At 30.7% G+C, this 13,287-nt stretch overlaps 2 protein-coding genes across 5 annotated transcripts; one reads left to right on the top strand and one right to left on the bottom strand.

Annotated features, from left to right (window-relative positions):
- Positions 1 to 3,950: 3,950 nt before the first annotated feature.
- On the bottom strand, positions 3,951 to 5,586 carry LOC120088772 (B3 domain-containing transcription factor VRN1-like). 3 transcript variants are annotated; one of them, XM_090305801.1, is made up of 4 exons: positions 5,329 to 5,586; positions 4,705 to 5,254; positions 4,427 to 4,608; positions 3,951 to 4,347 (listed from the first exon to the last, which is right to left on the bottom strand). In XM_090305801.1, exons 1-4 carry the CDS (start codon positions 5,401 to 5,403, stop codon positions 4,084 to 4,086), a joined length of 1,071 nt encoding a protein of 356 aa, XP_090161927.1. In that variant the 5' UTR covers positions 5,404 to 5,586; the 3' UTR covers positions 3,951 to 4,083. The 3 variants fall into 3 exon arrangements, with proteins under 3 accessions (XP_090161927.1, XP_038902137.1, XP_090161928.1); XM_039046209.2 differs by having other exon boundaries at positions 3,957 to 4,347; positions 4,427 to 4,620; positions 5,329 to 5,569; XM_090305802.1 differs by having other exon boundaries at positions 4,187 to 4,325; positions 4,427 to 4,620; positions 5,329 to 5,577.
- LOC150033486 (uncharacterized) lies at positions 4,201 to 12,714 on the top strand. Of its 2 annotated transcripts, none has more exons than XR_016523833.1 (4): positions 4,201 to 4,340; positions 4,452 to 4,629; positions 11,455 to 11,525; positions 12,457 to 12,521. XR_016523833.1 is itself a non-coding variant. In XM_090305804.1 (4 exons), exons 1-4 carry the CDS (start codon positions 10,777 to 10,779, stop codon positions 12,667 to 12,669), a joined length of 759 nt encoding a protein of 252 aa, XP_090161930.1. In that variant the 5' UTR covers positions 10,341 to 10,776; the 3' UTR covers positions 12,670 to 12,714. The 2 variants fall into 2 exon arrangements, 1 of the variants encoding a protein (XP_090161930.1); XM_090305804.1 differs by lacking the exons at positions 4,201 to 4,340; positions 4,452 to 4,629 and adding exons at positions 10,341 to 11,101; positions 11,206 to 11,355 and having other exon boundaries at positions 12,457 to 12,714.
- The last annotated feature ends 573 nt before the right edge of the window (positions 12,715 to 13,287 follow it).

Raw genomic sequence — 13,287 nt, 5'->3', positions numbered from 1 at the left:
TACAAATTTGAGTGGCCAGGAATGGGAATGAAAAATACACAATAAAAGTTTATAATAATGAAGCTTGAGGTTAAAGTCAAATATGGTAATATGGAAATTAAATGGTCTACATCAACATTAATGGTTTAGGATGAGCTGTGGGCTGAAAGTTTGGATGAGGATGGAGATCAATAAAAAGTAATAGCTTAACAATTTTGAAAGAAAGGGTAAGGTCAATCTGGTTTGGATTTGGGATTGGAGATGTATGACATGTTATAGAAGTGATTCTAAAATGACCGGAATCATTTTTATTATTTTTAAAATCATTCAAAAATTATTTCTAATATTTGAAATTAATTTTAATGATATGAAAATTACGTTTAGAAGTGTAAAATTAAGGATTGAATTGATTTTAAGTTATTAAGTGTGTTTCAAAGTATTTTAAACACGAAAAAAGTGATTTTAACCATTTTAAAATTACTCTCATACACGTCGATAAATTACATCATAGAAACAAAATAATATTCAATCGAGACTTATATAAAAATGAAATTGTTATCGAATGAGCCTTTTTAAAACCAATAGTAGATCGTCCAAATTTACCAATTTTCATAATTATAATTGACTTATTATATGTTTTGTAGGCATTGAGAGTTGGAGTTGGTTTGTGCAGGTAAGACAGTTGCTAAGAAAGCTTAGGGCAGTTTGGGATTAGCCAAAATACAGTTATAAAATTGCTTCACTAGTGAGGTTTGTGAAGAAATAAGAACATAGATGTTTATCTAAGATATTTCATACAAATAATGATGGTTCTTTTTATGTAAAGGATGCCATCGCGTCCTGTTTTTAATTAATTAATGATACTTTTGAGTCATCTTCTTATTTGAAGTTTCTACCATATAAATGAATGAATTTCGTAAAGAACGTCATCACATCCTGTTCTTATTATGATCATTGGAGGTAGTTTTTATAGATGAATATATCATCAACCAAAATCAAAACAAACTTTCTCTGATTAGGCCTCGAAATGGTATTCATTACCGATTGAAATGCGAGTGGCCCATTATGAAGTTCAACAAGCATGACGAGGAACTCATAATGTCATTCGTGTGTACGAAAAACCGTTTTATGTACATCTAAAAGGGCCACCTGAATTTGATGATATCTTGACTTGAGGTCAATTTTTGAAAAAATTGTTGCTCCAAAAGCTTCATCCAACACTTAAATTTTTGAAAAAATCTTGAATTTTTTTTTTTTTTTTTTTTGCCTTTTTTACTATTAATTAAGACAAATTTTTTTATATATGCGACCAACCCTTAACTTTATTTATTATTGAAGGTAACATTCCATGTAATTTAAAGTTTAAAAAGAAAATTGATAAAAGGAATTGAGATAAAATGTGAAAGTAAAATTGAAAATGTCTGATTAAATAGTAATTAAAAAAACAAGATTTTAAAAGGATGAAGTCAGGTCACGTTTTGATTTAAATTAAAGAAATAAAATATTTACATGTTGTAAATTGATGAGTTTGACATTAAGAGCCTTCGAAATCAATGATTAAAAGATTGATGTTGAAATCAAAATTTTAATGTTTGAAAATATATCGTTATCAATATTAACATAGGAATTGAAAACTATAGTAAATAATAGATCAAATTAAAAGTTAGGGCGGTAAATTATATAGTTTAGAGGTGTGATTGATCAAATAAAAAAGTTTAGGAGTGTAATTGTAAAAAACCTTCCAAAATTTATGGTGGTGTGTTCAATTTTTTCAATTTTACTTTTTTAATCTAATTACATTTACTCATAGACTAGGCAAAATTTTAAAGGTCAAAAGTTCTATAGTTGTTATTTTTGTTCTGTTCTTCTAAATTTATCTATTATCCCATTATTTTTTCCCAAAAATTTGTATCTTCTAGACTAAGGAAATTAAAGCATATGTAAATTAAGAAAATAATAAATTTTTTTGATAGAGTAAAACATATGTAAATGAAGAAAAAATATATATATATATTTTTGATATAGTAAATGATCAAATATTTACACACAAATAATATAGAATTTCGAAATGACCACTTTTGTAGTTGCAAAAAAGTGTTTTTTTAACTAAAAAAAGTCTTACAATTGTACTACTACTTATACAGAAACCAAAACTTATTTAATATTTTTACGGTTAAATTATAAAAAATGCATATGAACTTTATATTTTGGGTAAAAAAATGTCTCTCAAATTTAAAAGTTTAAAAAATACTCCTAAAATTTTAAAATGAGTTCAAAAATACCTTTATCGTTAGTTTTGGATGAAAATCGTTAAAAGTTTTGTTTAAAAAATATCTCTGAACTTTTAAACGTTTCAAAAATACCCTTTAATTTAATAAAAGTTAAAAAATACTTCTACTGTTAGTATTTGAACAGAAACGTTAATTCCTTATGAGAAAAATAATTTTAAAAATAAAAAAAAAGTTTTAAAAAAATGCTCCTACCATTAATATAGTGATCAATTTGTTTAAAGTTTTCTTAAACTCGAAAAGAACCAATTTTAAAACAAATTATATAGATATCCTTGTTTTCATATAGATATTCTTATATTTATCTTAATTTTCTAATCCTTAGTTTACACCAATTTTCTTAAACAACCAAAATAAAAACAAAAAATTTAAGTTAAAACATAAAATCCCACAAAATCCTACAAAATTTCACAAAATTCCAAAGCCAAAATCTTCTCTTAACATATACAAAAATGATAAATAGTCAAATAAAAAAATATTGACAATTAACACATACAACTACTATCGTATAATTTTGTTAAAATATGCAAGCCTTAAAATCATTTGGTGCTTTACTTACTATCTTTCTTTTTATTATAGTTTATATACCTTAATCAAAGTGTGTATTTTTATTTATTTATTTATTTTAGATAAACAAGTGTCAAATAGTTAACAAAAATGAGAGTAAGAGTATAGTGAAGAGGGAAGGAGAGAAAAAGATGGAAAATAGAGAGATAAGACGGTATTAACGATTTCTATTCATATAAAGAAAGAATATTTTTTTAATTTTTTTTTAAGTTTAAGGGTATTTTTGAAACTTTGAAAGTTCAAGAGTATTTTTGAAATAAAATTTTAACGATTTCCATCCAAAACTAACGACAAATGTATTTTAAACTCATTTTGAAAGTTTAAAAGTATTTTTGAGACTTTTGAAACTCTACGAACATTTTTCACGGTGTAAAGTACATTTTTTTTTTCATAATTTAGCCTATTTTTACAATAACACGGTTTATTAAATAAGAAAATAAATTTATCAAATGTATAACAGGTAAAGATTTATAATAAATAAAATTAAGACCTTGTCTTATAATAAAAAGAAAGAAACAAACAAACAACCCATTAATAAACTACTTTTTAAAGGAGCAAATAATGAGATTCACGTATTCTTTTAGTCTATATGGCTAATGGTTATAGCAGGTTTAGCTACAACCATTATTTCAATTTTAGCCTTTACTATTATTATTAATATTATTTTTTAAACTATAAATTTGGGTTAATGCTAAATGTTGTTTTAGTTGCCATGTATTTTTTTTTTTCAAATCGTAAAAACTACTCAGAAAATATGATAGTAATTATAATTACACTTTCAAAGTTCAATCGTAAAAATTGGACCCTTAAATTTCTATTAGTATTAAAATTGGACTTTCAAACTTACAATAATTAAAGAAATTAGACCTACAAATCATAAAACTTAAACCTCAAACTTATATAAATGGTACAATTTATACAATTATATAAGTTTGAAGGTCCAATTTAACCCAATTTTAATATTTATATAAGTTTGAGGGCTTAATTTTTAAAATTGAAAAATTTAAGGGTGTAATTGCAACTACTAGTTTTTGCAATTTGCCAATTTTTTTATCTGATCTAATTTATTTACTCATAATTTGACAAATTCTTATTATTTCTATGTAATTAAACTGGAATGCACCAAAATTAGTTCATAAGATATAATTCTAACAAAGGAAGATAAAATATTTTTGAGATAACACTTAAAAAAATATAAAAGTGCAATAATAACACATAACATTAAACATTAAACATTCTTGTGTTGATTTTACTCTGGACTCGGAAGACGGAAAATGGTGACGTGGAAATGAACTTTGGTGGTTTTGTTTATCAATTCAAACACACAAATATCCCCTTCTTCCAACTCATTATCAACGGCGAATCTTTTCCAACCGCCTTTCAGTTCCGTTCGCCGCCGTGTGAACGCCCACCGGACGCCGCATAAAACTCTCCAACTCCTCCCGTCGCCGATCTCCAGCTTCACATCCATCGATTCCTTTATGTATCTCTCTGCAAATATCCTCGGTATGCTCTGCATCAGATTCATCAAATTTCGAAATCACACTCTTTCAATTGAAGATCGTTCGAGATTTCAATATTTTTTTTCTTACCAGATAATTCCCTGTTTGAATGTAGGAAGGTCTCATCGTCACCATGAATGAAGGATTGTTCGTCCTACATTTGAACGATCTCGCTCTCCTCAGAACTACCAATTGATTCTCCGTCAATACCGGCGGCGTCTTCCGTGGATTCATCGGTCTCATCGTTTCCGGACTGAATCGGCCGTCGTCTCCTTCATTATAAGCTGAAATCGGTAAGTATTCATCCAATTTTAGGTACTGATAGGTGAAATTTAAGTTAAATTTTAGAGAAATTAAGCGAAACAAACCTGATCCTCTGTAAGTACTCTGTCTCCGTGAGTAATTAGTTTCCAGATCTTCATCTTCATCTTCATCTTCATAGCTGAATCCTTGAGACGTAGTGAATCCTCGATGCTTTTCGATCTTGATCTTCACATTCTTCCTCATCATCTTCTTCATCTCTCGGAATGAACAATACGCCACGGTTTTTTCCTCTTTCTCTCTGCTTCTCTTCTTCAAAACCGCCCCATTCAGTGTCCGGACAGATTCCTCTCCATCTTCGTTTTCGGTTTTGGGAATTAGAACCGACGGCGGGCGCGTTGGATAATCAATTTCGGTAGCAGATGTATCGAAAATTAGGACATTGAAGCAGCAAATTCTTCTCAACTGGAAGACAAGGAAATATCCAGGTTGAATAGAATAAAACTCTACGAACTCCGGCCAGCCTCTGAGGAAACAGATTTTGCCGTCTAAGTTCTTGAGTTGGACCGTCCAGTTTGCACCGTCGGGAAGGGAGAGAGTTGCTTTGCTGAATAACAGAGAAGCGCCATTGTTCTTGACGAACTTGTTTGGAAGATCCTGTGAAGAAAAGAGGTTAATTAAAGAAAGAAATGAAGAAATTAGAGAATGTGATTTGTTTGTTGGTTACTCACAAGCTTTTGTTGGATGAGATTTTGATGGAGAATGATCTTGAAGAAATGGGGATTTGGAGAACTGAACAAAGCCATTGGGAAGATAGCTTTTCAGCTCTTTTTCTCCTCCTCTGAGATTGAATTTAAATAAATGCAGTTGGTTTCTAAATACAAAATTAATCAAACTAAAAATGGAAACAAATAAAATAAAATAAAATAAAATAAAAACAGCAATGATGGGGAATCAGAATGTGTGAAGAAGGCTCTCATGAAGAAAGCATGTGGTCAAATTCATCCAAATCAGATGAAAATGAAACTCCACAATATCAAAATATTTGCTTTCATTTTCGTTGGTAATTATTGCTCCATACATAATCGGTTTGAAGAAATTTTCCATTTTTTAAAAGTTATAATTACAATATTTTGTCATTTTAAAAGTTATCATTAAAATGACTTGGAAAATTTTAAAAACTTCATATAGTTATGTTATTTTAATTGATGTAATAACAAAATAAATGACTAAAATCGATGCATCCATGATTTTGATTCACTTACATTACGACAAAATTAAAACTCCATCACACTTAAAAACTATCACAACTGCTTTTCTTCGTGACTTTTTTTTTTTCAAAGCTGTCATATTAATTCTTTAATGACATTATATTAAGTAAATAAGCTCAAACATTCAACATATTCAACAGCTGTTCACATTTCTTTAACTTTTACAGTTTGTTATTCTAACTACTTGTATCAAAAAAATTAGTATAAATACTCATCATTTACAAATTCGTAGTGTGCAACATACAAAAGCTTCAAAAAAGCTTGAAATCTATAAAGAGAAAAAGCTATGACTTAACTCTTGAATAAAATCTCCTCTCCTTCTCGTGGATGTAGGCATCATTTGCCAAACCACATATATCATCGTGTAGACCTCTTCTTTCTCTTTTCTTCTACAAGGTTGCATGTTGTTCATCACCATCGTTTACTCAAGCAGTCGCACGAAACAAACATAAAAGATTAGGGTTAGAGAAGTTATGCAAATTCGATAGAGAGAACAAGAGAGAGAAAGAAATTAATTTTGCAAAATCCCATAGAATAAAAGATAGTCATTCACTTCCATCAGGCAAAAGTTAGTGGAGTTTTCCACGTGGAGCACATCAGCTGGAAGATCGTGGACAAAGCATATCCAAGAACTCTACCAAACCAATTTATTTGGGGCAAAATTCTTGGGTTCACGATTTTGGATCAGTAGAGCAGGCCCATTAATTCATCATTTGGCCTTTTAGATCACAATCAACAGAAAGCAGGCCCAACAAAGTGGTATCAGAGCAAAAGACTTACAAGATTGCAGTTCTTGAAGATTCAAGATTCAAATTTTTTCCAAGATGTTAGTAGCAAGACTCGAAGTAGAGAAATTCGATGGCAAAGGAGATTTTGGCTTGTGGAAGGCTAAAATCAAGGCAATTCTCGGCCAATAGAAAACTCACAGAGTCCTCCTTGACCCATCAACACTCCCTGCCATAGTGACAACTCAAGAAAAAAAAAGACTGGGAACTGGCAGCTTATAGTACATTGGTTCTAAACTTTAGTGACAGTGTTCTAAGACAAGTTTTAGATCAAGAAACTGCCTATAGGATACGAACTAAACTAGAAGAATTATATGCTATCAAAGATCTTCCTAATAAAATATACCTTAGGGAGAAATTCTTTACATTAAAAATGGATTCATCAAAAACTTTAACTGATAATTTAGATGAGTTCAAGAAAATTGTTGCTGAATTCAAAACTTTAGGAGAAAAACTTGGTGATGAAAATGGGGTCTATGTGCTTCTAAACTCTTTGCCTGAACCCTATAAGGAAATTAAAAATGCTCTAAAATGTGGAAGGGACAATATAAGTACTGATACTATAATTTCAGCCCTAAGAACTAGAGAGCTAGAGTTACAGATTGATAAAAAGAATCATTCTAGTGGTGAAGGGTTATTTGCTAAAGGAAACTTTAAACAAAATCATTCAAAGGAAAGAAAACCATATAATTCAGATGATAATGAGTCTAAACAGAAATAAAATGTAAGTATTGCAAAAAGAAAGGACATTTAATCAAAGACTATTTTATCCTAAAAAGGAAGAACCAAGAGAAAGAAAAGGACTCCAAAGGCAAATAGCCTGAAGCATATGTTGTAGAAGGTTCTTTTATCTACTCAGATGCTTTAGCCTCAACCTTAGACAAATCCAACCATGTAAATCCTGTAGGAAAACATGATTGGGTCCTAGATTCTGGATGCACCTACCACATGACCTCAATGAGACCATGATTCAACACCTTTAAAGAAATTTAAGGAGAAATGCTTTATATGGGAAATAACCAAGGCTGTAGGATAGAAGACATTGGCTCTGTTTCTATGAAACTTAAGGACGAAACTATTAAACTCCTTATGAATGTGAGATATGTTCCACTTCTTAAGAGAAATCTAATCTCCTTTAGGTATGCTTGATACAATTGGGTGTGAGTATAGGGGTAAAGGAGGAACCTTTGAGGTGCTAAAAGACTCTAAGGTGATACTAGTTGGGGAAAAGATAAATGACTTCTTTGTGGTCAAAGGAATTGAAATGATGACAGGGGTATATGTTGCCACCACAAATGAGATCACAGAGGCTGATGTTTGGCATAAAAGATTATCTCACATTAGTACTAAAGGCCTAGAAGTCCTATCTAAGCAAGGGATTCTACCTAAAGGTCTCTCAGAAAATCTAACCTTTTGTGAACACTATGTTTTAGGAAAAACCACAAGGCAAAGTTTCACTAAAGCACAAAAACACTACAAAAGCTATCGTAGATTATATTCACTTTGATCTATGGGGTCCAGCTCCTACACCTAGCCTAAGTGGCTCAAAGTATTTACTTTCTTTTACTGATGACTTCTCTAGAAAAAGTTGGGTCTACTTCCTTAAAACTAAAGACCAAGTGTTTGATAGGTTTAAGGAATGGAAACTCATGATAGAGAAGCAAACTTCTAAAGAAATTAAATACCTAAGAACTGACAATGGGCTGTAATTTTGTAGTGAAGAGTTCAACAAGTTCTGTAAAGAAACAGGAATAACTAGATATAGGACTGTTAGATTCACTCCTCAACAGAATGGAGTTGCTGAAAGACTAAATAGAACAGTCACGAAAAAGGTTAAATGTCTTCTCTCAGATGCACTTAGTGAAAAATATTGGGCCGAGGCAGTAAGCTACACAGTGTACACCTTAAATAGGTGTCCTCATTCCTCCCTAAACTTTCTAACTCCTGAAGAAAAATGGACCACACATCCACCTAACCTAGAAAATCTAAGGGTATTTGGATGTGTTGGCTATATTCACCAAAATCAGGGGAAACTAAAGTCTAGGGTAGGAAAGTGTATGTTTGTTGGGTTCTCAGAAGGTGTCAAAGGCTTTAAGATGTGGAATCCTATTGAGAAAAGGTTTGTCATAGGCAAGGATGTCACTTTTAGAGAAAAAGAGATGTTTATGCAAAAAGAAAAGACAACTTATGAAGTTTCTAAAAGCTCTAGTACTGCTAGGATTGAGGTGGAGACACCTAAAGATTCTTCCACTAGTCATAACCCTCCTAATGAAACTGAAGAAGAAGAAGAGGAAAACTCAAATGAGCATATTGTGAATACTGAAGTTGTACCTGATCTAAGTCAGTATTCTTTGGCTAGGGATAGACAAAGAAGAGTGATAGTTCCTCCAACCAGGTATACTGAAACTAATTACATGAACCTAGTCCTAAATGCCACAATAGCTTCTAATGACCAAGAACCAACTACTTTTGAAGAGGCAGTAAACTGTCCTAATGCTAGGTCTTGGATCCAAGCTATGTGTGAAGAAATAGAATCACTCACTATCAATAATTCTTGGACCCTAGCCCCTCTTCCTAAAGGATGCAAACCTATAGCCTCTAAATGGATATATAAACTAAAGGAGGGTTCTACCAAAGAAGAAAAGCTTAGGTACAAGGCAAGGCTAGTGGCTAAGGGGTTTACTCAAAGGGAAGGCATAGACTATTCTGAAATTTTTTCACCAGTAATAAAACAAACCTTTATTAGACTTCTTTTATCTCTAGTTGCTCAGTACAACCTTGAACTAGATCGACTAGATGTTAAAACTACTTTCTTTCATGGAAATCTAGAAGAGGTTATCTATATGGTTCAACCTAAAGGGTTTGAAGAAAGAGGGAAAGAAAACCTATACTGTCTCCTAAACAAGTCTATATATGGTCTTAAACAATCCCCTAGATGTTGGTACAGAATATTTAATGATTACATAGAGAGTATTGGATTTCAAAGACGTTCCTATGATATTTGTTCTTATATTAATTCAACTACCTATAAGGACAAAGTCTATCTACTACTCTATGTTGATGATATGCTACTAGTAGGGAAATATAAGGAGGACTTAATTCATGTAAAAGATCTCCTAAAGAGAGAATTTTACATGAAGGATTTGGGTCAGTCTAAAAGGATCCTTGGGATTGAAATTAAAAGAGACAGGGCTTCCTCTACTCTAACCATTAGTCAATTAAGCTACTGTGAAAAAGTAATTAACAGATTTAATATGTCTAATGCAAAATCAGTCACTATACCTATTGCTAGTCATTTTAAACTTTCCTCAGAAAACTCACCGAAAGAAACAGACATAGAACATTTGACTCAAATGCAATTAATTCCATACAATCAAGCAGTAGGGATGATATCTACTAGACTAGACCTATCATACAACACTAGTCTTGTTAGTAGATACATGTCTAACCTTGGAAAAAGGCACTAGGAAGCAACCAAATGGATTTTAAGATACCTAATTTGGTCTAAACAGTCAAATTTAACATATCAAAGTACAAAAGAAACAGATTTAGAGCTATATGGATATGTTGATTCATATTTTGCAGGTGACCAAGATAAAAGAAGATCATTAACAGGTTATCTATTCTTATTTGGTCCAAATTTATTGTGTTGGAAAGCAAACTTACAGTCAATCACAACATTATCAACCACAAAAACAGAGTACATGGCTTTATCAGAAGCAATAAAAGAAGCATAGTGGTTAAAGGGGTTGATGAAGGACTTTGGTATTAATCAAACAGTAGTAAAGATCTATTGTGATAACCAAAGTGCCATTCACCTATCCAAAAATCCTCAATATCATTCAAGGACCAAACACATAGATATTAAATATCACTCTGTAAGAGACAGAATAGAAAAAGGAGAAGTCGAAGTGCTAAAAGTTCATACCAGAGACATTCTCTATACTTTGTCATTAACCGTATAAGCAATTAAAAAAAAGAAAAAAAAGAAGCGGAAATGAAAGGAGAATACGAGTATAAAAGGAGTGAAAGGGGAGTGAAAAAGTAAGATATTTTTCAGCGTTTAGTTGTTGTTGTTGTTGTTAAAAAAGGAATAGAGTTGGGAGAGTTAGGAGAAAGAGGGATGTTGATATTGGATATGGAACCTATGGAAGCATTCTCGGACGCGGTTTCCATAATGCACAGATACGATTCATTCGCATACATGCGATGCAACGGCGGCATGTTTTCGATCGTAATCCCTCAATGTTTGCCTCGCTCCATTGTAACTCTCAAAATGCTACCACATTTCTTCACCCGCTTCACTTGCGATCAGATCCACTACGTCAGATTCAGCATTAACGCTTTCTATATGAACATCTTGGATCACCACCGCCTTGGCTTTAATTCCCTCACTCTCTGTCTTGCCGAATTCCGTCTCCATATGGCCCTCGAATTTCATTCCCCCAGTACTACCAATTCTTTTCCCCTTCTTTCTTTCTTTCTTTCTTTTTTTCTGTTCACAAATTTCTTTCATTCATTCTTTCTTCGCTTTTCTTTTCTTTTTCTCAAGCTTTTCAATATCCATCTCCACAATTGCTGCCTACATCGCAACCTGGTCTTTATCAGCTTTCCGGCAAGATTGATTATACAGCTTTCGTGTCTATTGATTTACAAGAGTTTCGACGTCTTATTATGATCTTGGATAATACTAAATCTTTTGGTATTTTCTTTTTCTATTTATTTCATCTCTACTCTCATCTTTCTTTTCTTCTTCTTTTTTATGTTTCTTCGATAAATTATTTTTATTCTTCTTTATCAGTTCAATTTGCTATTACCACTTCAGAATTCAAGTTCTTTCTTCAAGATAGGGAGATTACTTTTTCTACTCAGGTATTTTCTTTCTTCATTTTCATTCTGCTTTGCTAATTAACAACTATTAAATTTAAGTCTTTTTTCTTTTTTTGAAAAATAGGTTGCATCTCAAATTTTAGTCAAATTTTAAATTATTTCAGCTTTTTGTTTCGGATTTTTTATTTTTTTGGTACGATGTACAAGGGTGTGGGATTGATTTTTTTGGTTTTGAAAATTGTACCTCTTCTTCATTTCTTTTATTCATTTCTATCTTTTTTAAATACAAGAGTTGAGTTCTTAGTTAAGTTTAAAAATAAAAAACACAAGTTTTTGAAAACTTGCACTTTCAAATTTAACAAATGGTACCTATTTTTTTTTTCTAGATTTTAAAAATTAGGTTGATTTTTGAAAATATTGTAACTTTACAGCAAAAAATTTAGAAGTGGAATGAGGTGTCTAGGGAGATTATTTTTTACTATTGAGGTATTTTCTTTTCATATTCATCATGCTAATTAGGAACTATCCAAATTATATATGCCTATTTTATCATTTTTTTTGGATAAGAGAGTTGGTGTTTTAATCCAATTTTAAAAACAAAAATAAGTTTATTTCTTCTCAATTTTTTTTAAGACGATTTGCATTTTTTTTAAGTACAAGAGTTGAATTCTAAATTTCAAAACAAAAAACAAGTTTTATAACGTCACTTTTTTTATAACTTATATATTAATTTTCAAAAAATTAAGAATAAAAAACCAAATGATTACTTATTTTTTTTTTTTTCTATTTTTTAAGAATTGGCTTTATTTTGTTAACACATGAGTTGTTGATGGGCTTAATTTAAAAAAAACAAAATCTAAAACCTAAAAACAGAGTGAGTATTAAACATGGCTTCAATTATTCAAATTATTGGAAGGTTTTTTCTTTTTCATTGATTGATTTATTTTAATGTTTTTTTTTTTTAAATTTATAGATGAATCAATGCATAATAGGAGGTATTAGAGACGGGGAAGAAATTCGAGGTGCAATAAGTCTGTATCCGTGGGAATTTTATTTTAATTTCACATCGAAAAGATTGTGGTTATTCCAATCATATGATCCCAGTGGTGTCACACTGGTTGCTCCTATGGGATTATATGTCAACATTTCTTCATATTTCCCCCAATATTTCTGTAGGGGAATTTAAAATCTCTATGCTCTACTACAATTTTCTTAATAAATAAACAAAATATCCTCAAAAGGATTAATATTCCTACTTCAACTGTGCACATTTTTCTATTCCTATCTCCAACTTAATTATGATTTTATTTCTTTAAATTGTTTTTTTCTGTTGCAATTAATTTAAATAATAAATAGGAAAATATTTGCAAGAACTACATAAGAACCTACGAAATTGCTATAATCAAAATTTATCATATAACTTATGTAATTGTTGCAGTTAAAATATTATTTAAGCTTGTTTCGTTTTTAATTTTGTTAGAAATATATAAATGATATATTAACTTCTAACAAAATAAAATTTGAGAAGATGTGAAATTCTGTATTTCTCATTTGTTTATTTATAAATTAAAATAAATATAACTTACTCCATGTGGTATTTAACAACTAGCGATATACAGGATAAGTTACATAAATTGAGCAACCAAATGAAAATTTGAAAACTAAAAAAAAAAGAGTGGAAATAAGTTTAATTTTTTAAAACAAAAATAAAAATCAAATCATTATCAACTGAGACTAAAGAAATAGTAGTTGCTTTTAACATGCCATTACAAACATCATTTCACCTTGTTCATCGAGAGTATTA

This window comes from Benincasa hispida, chromosome 10 (genome assembly GCF_027475165.1).
Source record: "Benincasa hispida cultivar pf3 chromosome 10, pf3_genome.v1.1, whole genome shotgun sequence".
NCBI classification, from domain to species: domain Eukaryota; kingdom Viridiplantae; phylum Streptophyta; class Magnoliopsida; order Cucurbitales; family Cucurbitaceae; genus Benincasa; species Benincasa hispida.
Note: the sequence above shows the minus strand (reverse complement) of the source record. Positions and strands in the feature narration are given on the sequence as shown.

Bases quoted from the DNA above. Each gene is read 5' to 3' on its own strand.
- LOC150033486 (XM_090305804.1), top strand. From the start codon at position 10,777: ATGTTGATATTGGATATGGAACCTATGGAAGCATTCTCGGACGCGGTT. The intron at 11,102-11,205 runs GTACTACCAATT...CTTTTTCTCAAG, and splicing joins CCTCGAATTTCATTCCCCCA to CTTTTCAATATCCATCTCCA. The intron at 11,526-12,456 runs GTATTTTCTTTC...TTAAATTTATAG, and splicing joins AGATTACTTTTTCTACTCAG to ATGAATCAATGCATAATAGG.
- LOC120088772 (XM_039046209.2), bottom strand. From the start codon at position 5,403: ATGGCTTTGTTCAGTTCTCCAAATCCCCATTTCTTCAAGATCATTCTC. The intron at 5,255-5,328 runs GTGAGTAACCAA...TTTTCTTCACAG, and splicing joins ATCTCATCCAACAAAAGCTT to GATCTTCCAAACAAGTTCGT. The intron at 4,621-4,704 runs GTTTGTTTCGCT...TACCGATTTCAG, and splicing joins GAGTACTTACAGAGGATCAG to CTTATAATGAAGGAGACGAC.